Source organism: Chionomys nivalis, chromosome 8 (genome assembly GCF_950005125.1).
Source record: "Chionomys nivalis chromosome 8, mChiNiv1.1, whole genome shotgun sequence".
In the NCBI taxonomy this organism is placed as follows: domain Eukaryota; kingdom Metazoa; phylum Chordata; class Mammalia; order Rodentia; family Cricetidae; genus Chionomys; species Chionomys nivalis.
In genome coordinates this window covers 86,278,066-86,299,037 of record NC_080093.1, presented here as the reverse complement: position 1 = coordinate 86,299,037, position 20,972 = coordinate 86,278,066, and the positions used below count along the sequence as shown (strand labels likewise).

The window sequence follows — 20,972 nt, the reverse complement described above, 5'->3', positions numbered from 1 at the left end:
CAACTCCTCAAAGCTTACACACATCCACTCGTTCAACATATACTGAGAGCTGCTTTGCTTTTTGAGATCAATTTAGTCATTTTATGTGTATGAATGTTCTGTCTGTATGCATGTCTGTGTACCACCACATGCCTGCCTGGTGCTCACAGATCAAAAGATAGTGTTGGAACCCCTGGGACTGGAATACCGATGGTTGTGAACTGCCATGTGGGTTTTAGAAACAGAACCTAGGGTTTCTTCAAGAACAGACAATGCTCTTAATACTGAGCCATCCCTCCAGCCCTCTGAGAGCCTTCGTTGTATGTGGTACCTCCATGTATCTGCACAAACGTTAGGAACGGAAGGAAGGATAATGTGTAATTACAATAATGCAAGGTGGCATGTGCTAGCACGGCAGCAGGAGCAAGCTGCACTGGAGCAGGAAGGACTCATTCATTGCTGTGGTCGGGGACAGTCTTCTAAATCGGCTTCCCAAGCTCCCTGCTTTCTGGCGTGCACGCACTTGGATAAGCCTCTCCTTCTAAGCATGAACTGGACACAGAGTATAAAAGATGACGACTGCTTCTACTCTCGCTCTTGCTCTCTGGCTCTCCCCTCGCTACCTCTCATGGGAACTCTGAAGCAGACTGGGATGTAGGACCCGAGTTCCAAGGAAAGGACTACTGCATGTGAACTTGACTGTGCAATCCTCTTCTCACAGCTGTGCTGATACCTGAGCAGAGAGGAAGGCTTCGCTCTGGCTCAGTTTGAAAGTTCATCACAGTGGGAAGGCACAGTGGTGGGAAACTGAGTCCATGCCAGCAGGAGTATCAGCCGGCTGGCTCATGTCGCTATGGTCCAGGAAGCAAAAAGAGGGTGGCAAGTAGGACTGGGTTACAAACCTTAAGGCCCACCCCCAGATCCATTTCCTCTAGGTAAAACCTAACTCCCAAAACTCCACAAGACCCCAGAACGGCAGAATCAGGGGGAGACCAAACGTTCAACCACACAAGCCCGTGAGAGGTATTTCACACTAAAATCATGACACTGACCAGCTTACATGAGACCATTTGAAGCAAAGACAGCCCACAGGGTGACATATGTACTCCTGTGTCCATTATGGATTATGATGTAATTTAATTTTTACACAAGCGGTATTCCTATGGAAATAAAGGAGCAGAGGAACTTTCTAAATGGTTTATTTGGGGTACAATAGTTCTTAACGTCTCAGGTTCTCCTTGCTGGGAAAATGAGAGCTGGTAATAGGTTTGTTAAAGGCACGCAAAGATATGTGTTGATGTGTAGAGGTAAGAATACACTTTCAAATACATTATTAATAAATTAAGGTTGTTGTAGTTGTTGTATTAGAGAAAATAAATGGATTAGTCTTAGCAACAAAAAGTTAGTTTGAAGTAGATAAGCTAGGGGCATCAAAGCGGGAAAAACATTAGCTTCAGACAACACCCCACTATACACAACTCTCTGACGAACAATATGCAACTACAGAATGTCATACCTTACCTAGCACCTGACATCTTCAGCCCCAAAATCTGAAAACCAAACTTTTGCCAAGTCTGAAACTGTTTAGAAATCAACATGATGCCCCCAGGGGACAATGGCACACTAGGAATCTTTATCTCACGAGCAAAGTTATTTTTGAGTTGTATGAAATTACTTCCAGGCTGGGTGTACAGGTGTACATGAAACATAAATAGATCTCATATTCAGACTGGGTCTTCTAATATATCATTATGTAGATGCAAGTGTTCCAGACTTCAAACATAATCTGAAATTCATAACACTGTTGGTACCAAGCGTTCAGGTAAAGGGTTCTCAGGCTATAGTAGATCATCTGACTTTTCTTTTGAAACTTTATTACCTTTAAACATAGTTGTTTTTTCAGAATGGGTTCTGTAACAGCTAAACATGGAAATGTGCGTTTTTGTTTCTTTCGTTCTGGGTTTGTGAGGGTGGGCGGGTTCTGGTATTGGACTGGGAGCTTTGTGCATGCCAGGCAAAGGCTCTACCACAGACATCTCCACCCTCAGACCCCTCTTTTTTTGGTTTCTTACAAAAGTGTATTTGTTTATAGAGAACAGCAGCAACCAAAGAGAGATAAGAAAGCCTTTCTGTGTTCTAAGACCTGATTCGGGTCTGTGGAGCCCTCCGGCCCCAGGCTTTATTTACAGTTTGCCGACAAGGCTGCTATCAGTACCCAGCCTCCCTGCTAGTGCTCTGTTTATTTGGGGTTCCCAAAGATTAGGTCTCAAGTCACCTGGCTCTCCATGACCTCCTGTATCTTTCCTTTTATTTTACTTGTGCCTCGTTCCAGAGGATCTTACCGTGGGGCATATTTCCCTGTAGAAAGATTTTGGACTATGGGGCCGGCAGTATCTTAGGGACTCCAGCCTTCACCTGGTGCCCAGCAGCCTGGAGCCCTGTGTATGAATGTGAGCTGAGGAGCTGTTTTAGGGCCTGGCACTTTGAACGCTCCCTTCTCTGTGTGTCTGGAAGACAGACAGACTAGGGAGGCCGTGGAAAGGTTGGAGGTAGGAGAGTGGAGTCCGGAGAAGATTGCAGTAAGGAGAGGCCTCGGTATGGAGGACTCTACAGTCTTTTCCTAACTAGGAACCAACAACAGCTTGCTTCTTTGGATTCCTGGGAAGAAATTTGCCTCAGGTGTAGCTTCTCAGCTCTCGCTCCTCTAAACTTCAGCTTCTAAGCACCGCACAGTAGTTCTGGGTGGACTTTTGGGCTCCTCTGGGTTTTTATCAGTTTTCTTTGATTCTTCATTAGAGTTGATGTCATCGGCTTTCTCTTCCTTTACAACCTTGGTTTCGATCATTTCCTTCTTTGGACTCTTGTTTGTGAAAGGGAAGGCCTTCACATACCTGTTGGTGCAGACATTTATCACAATGAGAGACTTCAGGTGACACACGTCACAGCAAATAGCACTCTGTCTACCACAGGACAGGCTGGTACAGCCCCCTAGGCATTTTTATTTTGATGTTAATACAGGCATACTTGAATATATCACTCATCCATCTTAGTGGGTTCATTCATGTGGGATAGTACCTACAGGATCAACTCTGGATGTCTTCCCAACTCCTTCATCCCAGGCGAAGACCCCCAACTCAAATTCAGCCTAAGATTTTCCCCAGTGTTGACCTATCCTTTTTCATTTCTTCAGCTTGGTGCCCATTAATCAATATCTGCTGTATAGCTAGATGACCTACTTGTGCTGAGGTCTCAGGGTAGGGAGGTCTGAGAGGGGTTGCTGTCTCCACTTTGACCAAATGCCAGTAACAACTCTGGAAGAGCACAAGCGAGGTGCAAAGATCACAAGATCAGAGATGTGCCAACAGACTCACCTTTTCACGTAGCAGACAGCCAGGACAGCTGCCGCGCCAAAGAAGAGGAGGGCCAGCACCAGCAGGGTTGTGGGGACACCTGGGGGGAGACAGGCTTGTGGGTCTTGTGCTTGCATACTGTGTTGTCTGTTCATGCAATGACTGCTTTTTACATGTGACGCGGATAAGAGAGTGCAGAAGCCCCTTCTCTGTGACTGTTTTTAATCATACACACAGAATTTTATTTTTACATTGTGTATGTGTGTGTGTATGTTTGTGTTTAGGTGTAGGTGGGTGGTGTGTGTATATGTGTACATGTGTGTGTGTGTAGGTGGGTGAGTGTGTACTCTAACACGACACCATCCACATGTACAGGTCAGAGGACAGCTAGTCGGAGTCAGTTCTTGCATTGTGTGCGTCCCGGGAATTGAATTTATGTTACTGGGCTTTGGCAGGAGGTGCCTACGCCCACCCAGTCCTCTCACCAGCCCTCTGTTTACAATGTGGGGAGTTCTTTACTTCTCCTTTGTCACTGCAATGTGGAAAAAGGTAGAACTTGCTTCTTGGAGCCCCAAGACCAATCTCACAGGTCCTTGTGAGAAGCAGGCGTTTGGGTTAAAGTCAGAGGCCATGTAGGTATACGTTTCTGTGTCTATAGTAAAAGATAATAATTTATTTGTAAAAAGCAGTGAAGCTCTTTTATGCTCATGATGTGTGACCTGACCCTTGAGGCTCTTTACAAAGCCAGTGCTATGAGTCTATGAAAGCGGAGCTTGTGCTAAGCTTTAGATTTGTGCCTGGTAGGTGCTGGGTGCTCGGCACGGGGATGAGTTGGATGATGTGCATTTGTCTGCCACACACAGTTGCCTGCCCAATAGACCCAGAAGACATTCACCTCCAAAGCCAACTGCTTCGTTCTTGAAGGCCGTTTCTCTTATAACAGGTGGCTCTGTTTCTGCAGCTACGGTGTTAGGTTCTGTATAAACTTCCGTCATACAAATCTTTTTTGTCTTCCGTACCATGGAGGTGGAAGGTGGAGCCCGGGTGGTAGCAGGAACATGAGTCGTGGAGTCCGAGGATGAAGCAGAGTCGGTGCTGCTACTGACAGGGAACTCCACTGTGGGTGTCTGAGTGTCAATCATGGGGTCGAATGTGGTGATGGTTTCCGGAATGCATGAGTTAACCCAGGTGTCTGTTGGGAGAAGGAAAAGAAGTAAGCGCGGCAGCAGGACTCCACCAGGCTCCTCACTGCAGCCAGAACTCAGGTCTCACCAAGATTCAAATCTAATCTCAATGTCGTTCCTGAGTACCTGCAGCATCCGCCTACCCTGGACGGTCGATGAGGCCGTTGGTGATCCAACCACGCTGACAGCATGAGGCTAGGAGACTCAAAAGCTCGAATTTTCTCTCAATGGTCCGGCTGTCCCGCCAGCCCTTCAGTTCTAGTTACAGTTTCTTAATCTCCCTGGCTTTCTCATGATTCCTTTTCCATCTTTAAAACCTCTGTGTGATTCATAGACAAAATTTACTTGCTCAATCAGTTCGGAAGCGGCAGGGCTGCACAATATCTTACAACACAAATTGACATCTGTTTTAAACCCTGATTATTTATTGCACTGGATGTCACTGGCCAGGACTGCAGCTATGCAAGAAATTATTTCAGTAAGTTGATTTGATTTTGAAAATCAAATTTTGTTTCCTTAGTCATTTCTCCCCCAGGCTCCAGATTTCTCTAAACACACATTCTGGTCCTTGCCTGATCATATCCTGATTCCCATCATTTTGTCCCCTCTGGAATGACCATAAACTGCCCACAGCAGGACATTTGTCTGATTGGATTATTGTGCCTGGCATGCAGTATATGCTCAGTGAATGTCTGATAAAGAAGAAATGAAGAAAGGAACAAATGAAAGAGAGGAAGGAGTAACTTGAGGGGGTGGGAGACATACAATATCACTTAGAACAGGATCTAAAATAAAATCAGTGGAGAGAGAGAGAGAGGGAGGGAGAGAGAGGGAGGGAGGGGGAGGAGGAGGAGGAGGAGGAGGAGGAGGAGGAGGAGGAGACTGGTATTTTCCAACTCTATAGAGTTTCGAGGAAACACATCTGTCTGTCTTCTTCTAACTCTGGGTCCGCCATGGACCAGATGTTTAGCTATCTTGGGTAGCCTTTATCAAGCCTTCATGTACACAGGAAGATGCTGAAGTTCATAGACATCAAATTTACTTCCTCAATCAGTTCGGAAGCGGCAGGGCTGCACAATATCTTACAACACAAATGGACATCTGTTTTAAACCCTGGTTATTTATAGCACTGGGTGCCACCGGCCAGGACTGAAGCTATGCAAGAAATTGTCTCAGTAAGTTGATTTGATTTTGAGAATGGAATGCGTCGCTAGTCGAGGTCATGAGTACTACACACGCATCAAGTAGCTATTGTTTCCTATTCGTGGCGCTTTGCAAACAGCTCTGCTCAAATAGACATCATTGCTAGCTTCGCCGCCTTGCGTTTCCCTCTCTTTAGTCTTCCCTAGGCTGGTCCCTCAGAAAATATTTTTTGTTAAAGTGAGAGTAGAAAACCCAGAAACAATAGATGCTGTTGGCTTCTAAACAACAGGGACACATAAAGTTCAGTTCCTGCTTCTGCCCAGAGGAACTTGGGTGGAGTGTGGAGGTCTAATGGCGTCCATTCCACAGCTACTTATGGGCATCATCTCCATGCCAGGTGCCTGTTCTTAAAAAGCTTCTGATCCATTGGAAGAATGGAGATAATAAAAGATAAATAACCCATGAATTTCAGGAGACTATAAACAGTGAAAAGAAACAGGGTGTGGGTTAAACTGGCATAGGCAGAGATGAAGAAAGTCTCCCGGGACAACAGTACTCAACCTGAGACCCAGCAGCTCAAAGTAGCCGGTTGCTAGAGATCTAGGACAGACGCTGGAAGGAAACAAAGAGTCCCAGAGTGAGAACGTGCTGCGCTGAACCCGCTCGGTGAACAAGAAGGCCAGTGTGGCTGAAGTAGAGCAGAACTCGTCTGCAGGGAGAGAACAGGATGTCCTGGTCAGCAGGACGTGCATGATCCAAGAATAGTCGGGTCAGGAGAATGACAAGGAGCATTGTGTGGCCCCAGAGATGGCGTGAGTGTGCCCAGGAGGGAAAAGCCTGCAAACAGGAGGCAGGGCTGGAGAGATAGATCTGGCCAGGGTATCAAGACTGCTAGTTACCCTGTTAAAGGGCTTGGGATTTACTCTGCAGGAGAGGACATTTTTTTACGGGGGTCGACAACCCTTTTCAACCATATTCAAGAGTTTTCATATGTATCTACTTTTATATGCAAAAGACATCACATGCTACATACTACATTATACAGGAGGTCACCTAAGACTGTAGGGCAAAGAGAAGAGTAACAATTACCAAATGGATGAGGTAGGGAAGGGGCCAGACGCAGAATGAGAGAGGACCTCTAGGGGCCAGAGAGGATTCTTGCAAATTGTGCAGAATAGGAGAATCTAGAAATGTCTAGTTCCTAAAACTTCAAAAGATTAGGAACAGAACAAAAGTTCCCCAATAGAAGATAGGCTGAATAAATCACTATACAAACAGCCACTGGAGTTCATTAAAAACACAACCATTAAAAATCAGAGACCTCTCTGTGAGACAGTCCAGGTAATTTCCAGGCTGTAAGTGGAAAAAGTCATTCACAGAGCAGTGTGTGGTATTCCAGCTTCTTTTTTGTGAGAAAAGTAAACAATAGTTCACAGACCTTTCTATATGCCCAAAACAAGGGCACAGACCAGAAATAAATATGCCAAAATCATTAGGAGGAAGACCTCCCTCACTATTTTGGACCATTGCAGCATGTTGATATATATATTTGAGAAATTTTAAATAATAAAATCTGTACCCCATAACAGACCACAAACAGAAGCAAATAAACCTCTTCCATTTCAAACGAGGGTGGGTTTTGTCCAGCCACTTCCGTGTGAAGTTCCCTGATCACCGGTCCTAGCAGGACTTTCTTCCAGGGCACGGTGAAGAAATCCTCAGTTTTACTCAATAGATTTGTCTCCTTAGATACTGGCGTTGCTATTTTGTATGTTGTAGCACAGAAAAATGTGCTGTCTGCTGAGAACTGAGATAGTGGGTGTAGGAGGAGATAGATAGGCAAAGTCAGAAGAGCAAATTACTAAATTGGAGTTGAAACTCTCTTTCTCCCCCCCCCCCCCGAGAGTCAATTAAAAACACCATTAGTAATGAGTGTAATTTTCATGCAGATCTTGGTTCTGGTTAGCATCTTGCACTCAGAAGAACCAGAGGGCTGTAGAGGAAAGAGCAGAGAGGGTACAGAGTGAGCCTGGGCCTGTCCACTGCTGAGAAGCAGTCGTGACTCTCAGGACTCCCACATGCCAGGTTTGGAACATGCACAGGTCTTAAATAATAAGCACAAAACTTGCTGTAATATGCTCATAATAAACCAAGTGTCACATGCCTGTGGTTGTATAAGGTGGAGAAAGTGTGTGTATACATGCGTGCGTGTGTGTTGTGGGAGGGGCTAGCTGATAGATGTGGAGAGGAGGAATGACTTAGGAAAACCCTACTCTATACACTGCTATGTGATAACCGTTTTCAGCAAGAACCACATGGTGGTTTGGAGTGGGGATATCTGCATGGTGCTGAAATACCATCTGTTAGAGTACCTACTAACTACAAAGGAGAAAAGGGACCTCCTCGTTTTATTTTCCATCTGCTAGTCACTGACTTACCCCAATAATCAAAGTCAGAGCGATCAATACTGGGCACTACTGGCTGTTTGCTATCATGTGACCCCAACTACACAACACCACCTACACCAGCAATTGAAGCCTCTTGACCTTTCAGGGTGTGGGAAATAACAGGGCTGAGAGTACAACGTAAAGGAAGCGGGAGGAAACAGGCGCATCTGAGTCCCCTTCCTCTTCTCTGTTTAGTCAGAGGGATTGGTACCATAGCACTGTGTGGCCAGCAGGTGGGGAAGTAGCCAGGAGGCAGGGCCAGCTCCCAGGAATGGTGGCAGTAAGATAAGCCAGCACACAGACCACTAGTCTCTGGCTAAGACAGGCTGGAGGGACAGAGAAAGATGGAGCCAAGCCATCATGTCAGAAGGAGAGTCAGCGGGAAGTCTAAGCCCTCACCCCAACACACACACACACACACACACACACACACACACACACAAACTATTGATGAAGGCAGGGACCAGGACGGGTGTCTCTAAGAGCCCTTCTTATGTCAAAGTCCTTTTGTTCAGAGAACTGCTTGGAATTCCTGGATTCAGTTTTGCTGAAGTTGGCTGGTGAGCATTACTTTTCTCTCTGATCTTACAAATTAATCTTGACATCTGTCTGTGTATATACAACCACTCGCTATCTGACCTTCAGAAAGTTGGACACATGTGAAAAGTAATGAGTCAAGCAGCCTTCTTACGACACAGAGAACAGCAAGGCATTTTGTTTAGAAAATGGTCTGAGAAATGACTTAGGAAAACCACTAGGTTAGGGCTACCAAGGCCTATGGGCAAGCCCGTCGGGGTGGCTGCAAACCATGAGCCCTACTCTCTAAGTTTCAGCTTCTTCCTTCAAAAGAGCGAGATCAGGCCTTGTTTTCAAGATGTCAGGTGCAGCGTGTGAGTTCTGTAGGACAGTGGGAAGAACGCGGTGTCAGAGTTAGAGCCAAGCTTGAACCCTTTCACTGAGACTGGACTTTGAATACGACCCGTGTGTCTCCCAGGGTTTATGTGTTAGAATCCAGATTGGCAGTGCTGAGAGGCGGTAGGACCTTTAAGGGATGGAGCCTATCAGGAGGTAGAAAAGTGTACTGCAGAAATCAGCGAGCTCTCCTGAGACCCTGGCTGGATCTGAGAGTGCGTTATACCCCTGAATCGCTCTCTGGCCCCCAGCCTCAGCACGTGAGCACTCTTCTCCCACACTGTCTTGTTTTAGTGATGACATGAAGTCCTCTCTATTGTCAAGTTGCTGCTGTGTCATGACCTTGGCTTTCCAGAACTGTGAGCTAACCTCCCTTGCTTTATAAACCGCTCAGGTGCAGCTCTTTTATCACGGAAATGGGGAATGTCCAGTACAGAAACATTAGACAAGTGGACCAGCGTCCCCATAGATACATTTCCTTGTTTGAAGACTGAGGGTGATAAGGCTTCCTTGGGAAATTCAAGGTTCTTTGAGATAGCTAACCCCTCAATTGCTCTGTCTGAGGGGATGCATCACACACTTATAGACATCTGTTTCTTCCCACTTCCTGTTTATCTTTTAGGAAACCCGGGAAGTGGAGGTGACAACCCTGAGCTTCCGGCAATGCCCTGTCCTTCTGTCACTCAGCCGTATCTTCTCTAACATTCTCTTCTGTGGGACATGTCTTCCCCCAGCCTGGTCTTGGGACATTTGGAGGACCCATGACTTATCCTGCTGCTTCCGTGGCTGCTCAGGGTTGCCCGTCCCACAGGTCCCAGATTTAGAGACACCCAGAGAAGATGGGCCACGCGAAGTGGCTGTGGGTCCCACTTACCAGATGCGTTGTGACAATAGGCTCTGAACTTTTGGTTGGGGGAAGCGTTCCAAATCAGGACACCTACCCCATTCTTCCCACACTTGGGGTTTGGGAAAATCCGAGGGATCACGGAGATCCGTTCTCCAACCCACCCGTAGCTGTAGGAGAACACACATCGGTTGAATGGGCCAGGGGTTAGAAGGCAGCAAGTCTACTGTTGAGCAGTAACACCGGCTTTAGTGGGGTTCTTACCTGCAAGTCTCAAAGCCAGACTTCTGCGCTGCTTCCATCTGGGCCTTGCTGGCCAGCGTCAGTCCCAGCACCTGACAGGTCTCCCTAGCTTCTGTGAAATTCATCTGCGGGCTTACCTTTCTGCCCACAAGGGCAACCCCCATGTATCTGCATGCAGAAATGGAAAGCTCTGGAAGGAAATCATAAAGTCTTCAGTTTGCTTCTGGCTTTGTTCCCAGCTCTCTGACTCTGCTTTCTCACAGAGAATCATTGTCTTGACCCAGGTCTGTGAGGTTGTGGCTGGATTTAGAAATAACACCACAGGCCAGGAACATCCCACAAAGACTACCTTCTGGATTAGATGCTTGCTATGCCTGACGGCGGCTGTAAATCTCCAGACCAAGAGCTCACTCTGCACTAAGGAACTTGCCAATCACACGAGGGCTTTAGCTATCAATCAGTTCCTGGGGTGGGGTTTAGGTGATTTAGTTGCTTCAAACATTGTCTTTTAATCTCTTAAGGAAAGCTCTGAGGCTTTGAGGGAGACAGAATTCAGACCTCCGGTTAACAGAATAATCATTACCAGTACTCCAAAGTAATGTGGCCAGGGACCCTCCTGTTCTAACAGGGCCTGGCCATGAGCTTGCTAGAAAGAATGTGAATTCTCCACTTCAGGTCATTTCTGGCCATTGGAGGACAGGCTTACTCAGAAATTCCTGAAGGAGTTGGCAGGAAAACTTGCAGGGCAGGGGAACTAAATAAAGAAAGTTGAGTTTGAGTGGGAGCAGGGTTTGGTATCACCTACGCTGCTCTGTACTTCTGAGACCTTATGATTGTTATTCTAGCTTTTTGCACTCATTTCCTTATTTGGAATTTAGAGAGTAACATCATCTCCTGCACAGGTGGTGGGAGTCATGTGAATGAATTCTAACAGGACTTGGCATAGCATCTTCCATACCAGGAACTAATAGATAACCGTAGCTAACAGCCCTGTCTTTGGTCATCTAAGCAACTGGCGTACCTACCACAGATTGATCTTCCTGGAAAGGCTGAGGCAGTGGAACTTCTCAGAATAATTTTTTTCTCAAAACCTAGTGGATTTGGGGGCTTTTCCCCCACTTCAATGGAACTTGCAGACCTATACAAAATTACCAGGTTTTATTGCATTCCATTGCCTTACTCCTGTTGGGCTTTATCTATGGAGGCCCATTTAAAAAAAAAAAGACATTTTAGCCTTCTAAGTAATGGCTCTGCAGGGCTCTGGAAGGGATGTCCAGCCTTCAGCCCAAGGACCTCATGATTCTGAGATAGACTAATGGCCCCAAACTGAAAACTTACTTAAAACAGCATGAAATTTTCTTGTCAGATACACACACCCCTGTTGGGTTTTATCTGTGAAAGTCCATTTCAAATTCCCAAGCCCGGGCAAAGAACTCCTCACTTCGCCATCTGCTACCTGGCTGTTGGACTCTTGGGGACAAGTCAATGCTTTCATCTGTGAAATTCTACCCTGTCAGGCCTTGTGTTCGGAATTAAACTAGGTAATGCACACAAGGTCGAATCCATGGGAGGTGATCGATTATAGAATCTTCATAGTCGGTTTCATGGGAGGCGATCGATTATAGAATCTTCATAGTCGTATCCATGGGAGGCGATCGATTATAGAATCTTCATAGTCGTATCCATGGGAGGCGATCGATTATAGAATCTTCAAGCTCTCCGGTTTCATTTAGAAACTCTGACACCGAGCTGGAACCCAAGGGTCCACTCCTGTCCTGCTTTCTATAAGACTGCTTAGAAATCATCACAGATTATAGGAACAGAATGCTCTCGGGACTCATATAGGGTGGAGTCAACGCCAAGTGTTAGTATCTACTACCTACATGGATCAGACAAATCCCTTGGCTGCACTAATGTCTTTTGTGGGGGAAGGATTGAGACAGAGTTTTTCTGTTTACAGCCCTAGCTGTCCTGGAACTAGTTCTTGTAGACCAGGCTGGCCTCGAACTCACAGAGATCCGCCTGCCTCTGCCTCCCGAGTGCTGGGATTAAAGGCGTGTGCCACCACCACACAGCCTTTTATTTCATGTAGAAAATGTTTTATCAAAAAAAAACTCCATATACACTCAATTCTGAATCTCTCTGGAACAAAACCTTCAAGAAGTTTCTGTCTGTGCTCACCACATCACCAGAGTTCAGTAGGAGTTTCTGCTGGCAACCAGCTACCTTTCCGCTCTTTCCAAGTATTTAACTTCCTTAGGAAAAAATTGCCATTATATAGGATAAAGCATATAGGTAGGGTCATTATCAAAGAATGATTTTCTAAGTCTAGAGATGTGGCTTAGTTGGGAGAGCTTGCCTAGTGCGCACAATGCCTTCAGGGCACTCTTCGCCATTGCTGAGACTGGACATGGTGGTACACACCTGTAATCCCAACATTCACAAGGTAAAGGCAAAAAGAATCAGGAGTTCAAACTCATTCTCAGATACATAGTGAGTTTGGGGCTAGCCTGGGCTATAAGAAACTATCTTTAAAAAAAAAAAAGACTCCAAAACAACTTGTGTGATGGCAGCGTTGCAGGGGGGAATGGGAATGGTCTCCCCGGGAGATTTCTAAGAGGACCGGATTTATTTAAATGTGACAGTTCTGAGCATCTAACTCTAACCTCTCATAAAAACTGTCTCCAGCAATCTATCAATCAAGCCCGAATGTCCATTCCTGATACAGCGCCTGTCTCAGCATCTTCAGCAGAACGATTACTCCTTAATAACCCTGTTACTTCACTTGCCCAGGACTGTAATCCGTGACTTGTGGTTTCAGTGTTTCTCCTATGCAGAAAGAGGTTTCCTCGTATGCTTCCCACAAACACAGAAGCCACAGAATCCCTCCCTTCAGTGCTGCTGAGGGTAGAAATTTAAACCTGCATTTTCAGTTGATTTTCTGCCTATTGAATTTACTGCAAATTAAAGCATTGTATTCCACTAGCAGCAGAATAATCTTGTGATTTAAACAATTACATAGAGTAGTAGAGCGTGGGTGATATTTAATAAGTTACCCATTCCTCCTCAGGCTTGACATCACTTTACATATTCACAACCCTGGCTTGCTTCTTAAATAAACCCTTTGAAAACAAAAGACTTCTCATTTTTTACTTCAAACCATTATTACTAAAAAATATCCCATAACCTAAATAAAATTCCAAGTAATGTAAAGGTGAATTTAAGTCATTTTGATGAAGCTGACAACACAGCAAAACATCTCTGGCTGAGTAACAAGACCCCTCCAATCTTCTGTTGACCTCAAGAGTCTCCCCATTCCCAACAGCCCACCCGTCAAGAGCAGAGTTCCCCAGACCTTGTCTATCCTCCGTTTAGAAACCTGGTAAGACACACCTACCTTGTGCTAGGACAGCACCTTGGACAGGGAGCCTCGTGGTCCAAGCAGACGCTAGAAGCAACACTAGGCTAAAGTGCTTGAGCATTGTGCAGACCCCTCAGAAGCACGGCCGCTGGTCAGCAGCAGTAAGGGACACAGATGCTCAAGCACCAGGCTGGATGGAGAGTTCTGGAAATATGTTGAGATTTCCCTGCTTCCAAGCTTCTGATTTGTCAGAATCGCCAGAGGAAATGAGTGACATCCCTTGAACGCCCAGGCTGTACTTTGTGGATGGCTTTCTGGAACATTTAGCTAATGCTGACTCAGAAAGCACACAAATGAGGAAGGCAGATAGCACAGTGTCAGCTGCCGAAGGTTTCCCCTGATCCCATATTCCCCTGTGGGCTCCGTTTCCACACTTCACTGTGGTGGTTCTCAGAGTCCATTCATCTGTATACGCCTGCGACTGTCGCTGCCTCTAAGAGAGACGGAAGATAAATTGTGCCTCTTTCCTTCCTACAGCCAGGCATTTCCCCCCTTTCTCAGCAGCATTGCCTTGTAGTGTGTAGAGAAATAAAAGTGATGCTAATTATGATAATAAATGCTCATTAAAACACCACTCATTCCTTCCATACATTGAACACATCTACATTGCTAGGAGATTCATTTTTTTCAAGAGACCAGATTCATAAAGTCTCATTTGGGGCCCAAACAGTGGATCAACAGTCAAGAGCATGTGTTGCCCTGCCAGAGGATCTGAGTTTGGATCCCAGAACTCACACTGGACAGTTCATAAGCATCTGTAATTCCAACTCCAGGGTATTTGATGCCATCTCCCGACTCCACAGGCACCATACTCATCACACATATCCACTCATAAGGTGTATGCATATATACTAATAAATCATTCTTAAAACTCATACTTCTAAAACACAAATAACAGACGATTTTTCAAAATTAGACATTTTGCACTCTACGAAAGGAGCTTTGATTCGCATAACAGTTATCACCACAGGGATTATTTATTTTTTATTCATTTATTTATTTTGGTTTTTCATGATAGGGTTTCTCTGTGTAGCCTTAGCTGTCCTGGAACTCATTCTGTAGTCCATGTGGGCCTCAAACTCAGAGATTCGCCTGCCTCTGCCTCCCGAATGCTGGGATTAAAGGTGTGCGCCACCACTGCCCAGATTATTGTGCTATACTTTACTTAGTAACTTCTGCTGTATTCTGGTAGAATTCAACTCAGTCTCCACCTTCTTCATCTGAAGTATATGGACGATATCCACACTGTGTTCAGTCAGAATGCACTTGACATTTCCAAACTGGATTTTCAGTGGTTCATCTTCTTCAATAATTATAGTTAGAGTTTTTGAATAATGACTTGAGCAAAGGTCTATGAGTTTTCTCCAAAATAAGTGTCCTTTATGGGAGTGGTATTGCCTACTCGAAGATTTATTTTACTATTTTTAAATTAATGCTTATGTGAGTGCCCATATGTGGGTATGTGCACGTGAATGCAGAGACCCAGGCAGGTCAAAAGAGGGCGCTAGATACCAGTTATAGTATAACTGCCCAACATGGCGCTAGGAGCTGTATTCAGGTCCTCTGCAAGAACAGAACTTACTTTTAAATACTTAGCCATCTATCCAGACTGAGTGTTGCCTGTTTAATTTAACACATGTAATCACAGGGATAACTAGTTCTGCGTAATTGGTATGGGTAACAAATTTAGACATATGTGCAGAAAATTCCAGTAATGAAAACCTGTTCTTCTCCAACACCGAGAGCTTCTAAGAGACAGGGAAGTAGCCCCTGAATATCGCCAGTGTAAACTCCTTACTCATCCGTGCACAAGCCCAGGGCATTGCATAAACATAGGGACTCTAGCACTGAAATTCGAGAGAGAGGTAGGAAAGTGTGTCCTTCTGTAATTGTCTATAATGCTTAGCATCATGATAGAAAGAATAAATCATCACAAGAAGGGAGAGAGGGTGGCAGAAAGGGAAAATTTGCTGTAGAAGGCAGAGCATGTGAGGAAAAACTTATGAGAAGTCAGAAGACACCAACTTCCATACACAAAGGGACAGACAGGGTCTTCTTGGATAAAGAGGGTATGAATGTTTGTACTAGGGCTAAGCAGGAAACAATTTGTTAATGATCTGGGTAAGAGAAGAATTTAGCCATTGTTAGAATATGATTGGGAATAAATATTATTTTCAAGACAGGTTCTTCCTAAGTACTAAAGCTAGCCTGGATCTTTCTTTTTAAAGAATGAACAATTTTATACATGTATATGATGTATTTTGATATTCACCCATTGCCTTCTCTTCTTATCTCCTGCCTACTCCTTCCCAACTCCCTCTTCTCAACAAATCTGCCTCCTTCGCTGCCTTCTTCCTATAGTTCGGAGTTTAACTAAGATAGTTTCCATGTGCACGGATATGGAGTTTTTCCCTGTAGCTTGGGCATCTTAGTAGCGGCTACATTCCTGAAGAGAAATGACGCCTTCTTCCCTGGCAGCCAGTTCCGGCCAGCAGCTGCTCATGAACACCTTCCCGGGCGTGATGGGGTGCGGATGGTCTCAATAGGGTCCAGGTGGCCACAGCTGCTGTGTTTCACGACTGAGAGGGCCACATCATGCCCCAGAGACCGCACTCCACAGCACTCTTTCTCACCCTAGAGCTCTGTGGCCTTCCTGCTGGCTCTTCTTCCTGTATTCCCTGAGTCTTCGGGTGGGGTAGCATGAGCAATGGCATAATGTTCTCTTTAGGTCTGAGTACCCAGCAGGCATTCGCAGCATCCTGAGACTATGTGCTAACCACCTCCTCCTGAAAAGGATCATCTCTGCCCGAGGTGGGTGATTGGAACTCCATTGGCGTTCGCTGCCTCCCCGGCTTAGAATATATATACTCGATATCAGCTTCTAACCCTCTCTATGTAAGAAGCTTTGTTGCAAAGAACTACTCTGGTTTCCTTTCTGTCACTGTGACGAAAAACTCTGATAGAAAGCAGAGTGGTGAGGAAGGCGTTTATTTCATCTTACATGGTCCCAGCCCATCACTGAGGGAAGCCAGGGCAGGAACTGGTGGCAGGAACCTGGGGCAGGAGCTGAAGCAGAGACAATGGAGGCACGCTGCTTTACAATGTCTGAGAATGATCAAGACACGGAAACACAGCCCTCGGCGCTGTCCGCTTCTAAATAACAGCTGCTGGCTGTGGCGAACTATCGCCGCCATTACAAGATGGCGCCGAGAGCCTGATAAACAAGTGTGTTTTGGCGTGTTAGACCAACGTCTCTACCGCCTGATCTTGCTCTTGATCTGCCCAGCAACAGCTGCATCCAATCCCATGCAGCCCCGTCTCTTTGGTTTGGAACACGCCCATTCTCCCTGTATATATTCAGCCGCTTTCCGCCACTCGGGGCCCCCTACTTCCACCAGTCAACTGTAACTGAGTGCACTTCAATAAAGCGTGATAGAGAAGAATCCTGTGTCGGTGGTCTTCACTTCATCGCTGGTCGAGTCTTGGCGGGCCACAGCTGGCATCGTCAAAGAGAACCAAAACGGGAGGAGAAATGTGTACAATTAGACCCCTGAAAATTAAATGAAGTGATTATCCATTGAACGCCAAAGGGCAGCAGCAGATGTGAAGTATGCAAGCCAGTGTCACTCCATGGTTATAAAACCAGGAGTAAAAGTTCATAGGTCACCAGACCACAGAGTGCCATAGCTGGACCTGGCGTCAAAGACAGAGCTTAACTCTGAGATCACGGACTTTGATCGGAAGAAGATTTGAGTTGTCTTCTAAATTCAACACTTGCAATTTAAATAGAGTGGAGGTTTTGAAAACTGACAGCACAGAAATACAGTGCAGATACTGGGCTGAGGACCGTGTCCAGACTTGGGTTTAAATCTTACTAACACTAGCTGGACAGTGGTGGTGCACGCCTTTAACCCCGGAACTCAGGAAGCAGACAGGTCTCTGTGAGATGGAGACCAGCCTGGTCTACAGAACAAGTTCCAGGACAGGCTCCAAAGCTACACAGAGAAACCCTGTCTCAAAAACAAACAAAAAATCTTACTAACACCAATAATCTATGTGTCCTTGAGTATATTTTAAGAAACACTTGAACTCCCCGGGCCCCAGTTTCATTGCCCGTCATAGGACAGAGCTGCATGAACTTAGAAATAATAGTGGTTCTACGGCACCAAATACTATATGGGTTATTCTTAAGAAATGTACAGGTGGGCTGGGTGGTGGCGCACACCTTTAATGTCAGCACTCAGGAGGCAGAGGCAGGCGGATCTCTGAGTACAAGGCCAGCCTGGTCTACAGAGTGAGTTCTGGGACAGCCAGGATTACACAGAGAAACCCTGTCTCCAAAAAAAAGGTGAAGAAGCTGGGCGGTGGTGGTGCACGCCTTTAATCCCAGCACTCGGGAGGCAGAGGCAGGCGGATCTCTGTGAGTTCGAGGCCAGCCTGGTCTACAAGAGCTAGTTCCAGGACAGGAACCAAAAGCTACGGAGAAACCCTGTCTCCAAAAATCAAAAAAAAAAAAAAAGTGAAGAAAGAAAGAAACATACAGGTAGGCGAATGTATTAGTCACTGTAGTCTAACTACTGCAACCAACAACTCCACAACTCAACGGCGTACTTGAAATGTCTGTGGTATTCCAATGACTGACAGGTGCTGACGGCAGTAATAGTGTGTACACTGAGGAATCCACAGCATGATGTTTTCATAGATCGTCGCTGTTTCCACCTGTCTCCCGTGGCACTCCTGCCTTCTAATCTCTCTGCGTTCCCTTCCAGGATCTTCACAGTGAACCAGCAGATGTAGATAACGGTGCTAAAGACTGCTTTTGAGGCTAAGCCTGGAATAGATCACTCCTGTTCATAGTTGAGCAATCAGAACTTAGTCACATGTTCCCATCTAACCTGATTAAGGAGTTTTAATTCAGGTATGTACCGAAGAGTGAAAAAGAAAAATGACTTGGTGAACATGGAAAGGTCTGGGCTTGAGTGTCCCTGCCTGGCCACCCAGTATTGGACTCATTATTTCCCCCTTCTGCAGAACACAATACTCTTCTCAATGGAGACCACCCAAGGTCCTACCCTGCCCAGAGTTCCTGATCTCAGAGATACGCTCTGTCTTAGCTATTTTTCAATTTCTATGGTAAATCACAACCAAGGCAAGTTCTAAAAGGAAGTATTTAATAGAGGCTTATTGTTTCAGACAGTGAGTCCATGAGCATCATGGAGGGAGCATGGTGCTGGAGCAGTAGCTGAGAGCTTACATTCTGATCCACAGGCGTGAGGCACACAGAGCTAACTGAAACAGCTTGGGACTTTTGAAAGCTCAACGCTTGCCCCCATCGATACATCTCTTCTAATGAGGCCACACCTTCTAGTCCTTCTCAAGCAGTTGCACCAAACTGGGGACCAAGTACTGAAATAGATGAGCTTGTGGAGGCAGTTCCCATTCAAACCACTACATCCCCGGTACTCTGATCAGGTATAACTGTGGCCATTTGTAGACTTGGACTTGTGGGGACCACTCCCCAATGTACTAGGGAGGCAGGATCTGAGGATCTCAGTGAAAGTTTCCACTTGTCAAGGGGAAACTTGGACGTCATGGCCATCACCAGGCTAGAGTGGTTCAGGAATGCCAGAGAAATGGCGTAATGAAGATCGTTGCTATGGGCGGGATTCAGTTTGTCACTCAAGTTTTTGTCGTGGTTAAACAGTTGGTCTCCAGCGCGGTACCATATGAGGAAGAAGAAGTGTTAGTTTTCACCTTTAAAGAGACAGGGTACTGCCTGCCCTGCATGCAGGTGTGACACAGGGCATACACGATGCACTCTGTCAGGCCCTCAAGGCACGGGGCCAGGTTCATCTGGATGCTAACATTCTTCTATTCTTTATTTATTAAAAAGGTCAGAAGTTAGGTGTGGCAGGTTAGGGAAATGAGGGTATTGAGTTCTCCAGACTACTTCCTGCTGATCTGGGGCATTGACCATCTTTGGGGGACCTGAGAAAGCTGGGGTGCTGGTCACACCCTAGGGTATCTGGTTGTTTTACTGCTGTCCAGGATATGTGGAACTCTCTGGCGCCTCTTGAACCTGGCAAGATGCTGGCAGGGTAGAGGAAAAGGTTAGTTAAGGAAAAATATTTTCCTTAGGTTTTGGTAATTGAGGAAAGGGATGTCAAGACCAGGGAAAGGTGGGAAGGCTTAGGCTGCTTAGGAAGGGAGGGGTGCATCTGACCTGTTTGAGGTGAACCCAAGTTGACTTCCTGGAACTCACAAGAATTCTTTGAGTGTGTGAAAACATAAGTCTAGACACATTAGAAATGGCAGTATATTTGTGCCAGATATGACTTTGATTAAAAGTATTAACAATCTTTCTTCTATCCAGAAAACTGTGACAGATGATCTTGCACAATGAAAGGAATCTTTGGGGTCTATATTTAGAAAACAACCAAAGGGAATTTAAAACCTTGAGCTTTAACTGTGATGATAGTGCTGGCACTCTGCCAGAGCTAGATTAATGGCTTATCAGAAATTTATTGATTAGTGTCAAGATTATCGGCACTTAAGCCTTTTCCCTCAGACCTTTATATCTGGTATTTGCACACCTTAAAACACGTTCTTAGACCTAAAGCATCTCAGATCCTCACATCCCAAGCTCTGTACCGGGTCAGCTCCTGGCAGGACCTGTTCCTTTCCTTCATTGTGGCATCGTCTTAATGCTCAGGAGAAATCTGTGCTGTGAGTTGTCTCTTCTTGAGTCTGGAAATGAGGTAAATTGTGTCTAGACCTTGTATTGGCTCCAAGAGAGTGAAGCCTGTGATCTGAGTTTTACACAGAGAACTGAGAAGGCAGCTGAAGCCTTGGTCCCTGCTGTCAAGCAGGCAAAGCTATTAGTCTTCAAACTGCATCAGAGTTCTGGAGAAGGATAAATTTTACCTGGGTTAATGATTAAAAATGACAGAGACTTACCTGATTGGCTGCCTAGACAGCCACCCCAGGGTCCTCCATGGTCGCTGAGGGCAGGTCTTAGGGCAACATCTGTCTTCCAGCTGGCAGACGTAGGCCTGCAGGGCCTCGGAATAACCCCCAGGAGTCTGCAGAGGAGGGACGCGTGGGAGAATTTACCTTTGTCTTAGGTAACTTGAGGCAGTTGGCTCCCCAGTGCCCTGTCGTCCACAGTGTGAGGAGGGTCTTTGCAGCAGTTGAGGTGAAAGATGGGTTTTCTCAGTGGCTAGCACTGCTGCTTGTGAAGCAAGCTCCGGTTGGAGGTTCTTCTGTTCTTGTCTTCTTTAGAGGAAAAGGGAGCACTACCAGGAGCAGACCTGTCTCTCGACTGAAGTAGCGGGTGTTGTGATCCCAACAGACAGGTAGTTGGAAAGTGGTCTATCAGTCCAGGTCAGGGTCTCTGCATGCCTCAGGCCACCCGCCCACAGGTGGAAAAGACCGTGGGGAGAGCCTGAC

General features: G+C 45.9%; 2 protein-coding genes across 2 annotated transcripts in view; both read right to left on the bottom strand.

The window, feature by feature from the left end:
* Nucleotides 1-1,140: 1,140 nt before the first annotated feature.
* Nucleotides 1,141-13,942, bottom strand: Lyve1 (lymphatic vessel endothelial hyaluronan receptor 1). Its single transcript, XM_057778263.1, has 6 exons — nucleotides 13,500-13,942; nucleotides 10,124-10,292; nucleotides 9,890-10,029; nucleotides 4,225-4,521; nucleotides 3,351-3,429; nucleotides 1,141-2,870 (listed from the first exon to the last, which is right to left on the bottom strand). Exons 1-6 carry the CDS (start codon nucleotides 13,582-13,584, stop codon nucleotides 2,684-2,686), a joined length of 957 nt encoding a protein of 318 aa, XP_057634246.1. The 5' UTR covers nucleotides 13,585-13,942; the 3' UTR covers nucleotides 1,141-2,683.
* A 6,553-nt stretch (nucleotides 13,943-20,495) lies between these two features.
* Nucleotides 20,496-20,972, bottom strand: part of Irag1 (inositol 1,4,5-triphosphate receptor associated 1) — a 112,813-nt gene continuing 112,336 nt past the window's right edge. The window contains exon 21 of the transcript XR_009057583.1: nucleotides 20,496-20,605. The gene's annotated coding sequence lies outside the window, so the exon portion shown is untranslated. The remainder of the gene's footprint in view (nucleotides 20,606-20,972) is intronic.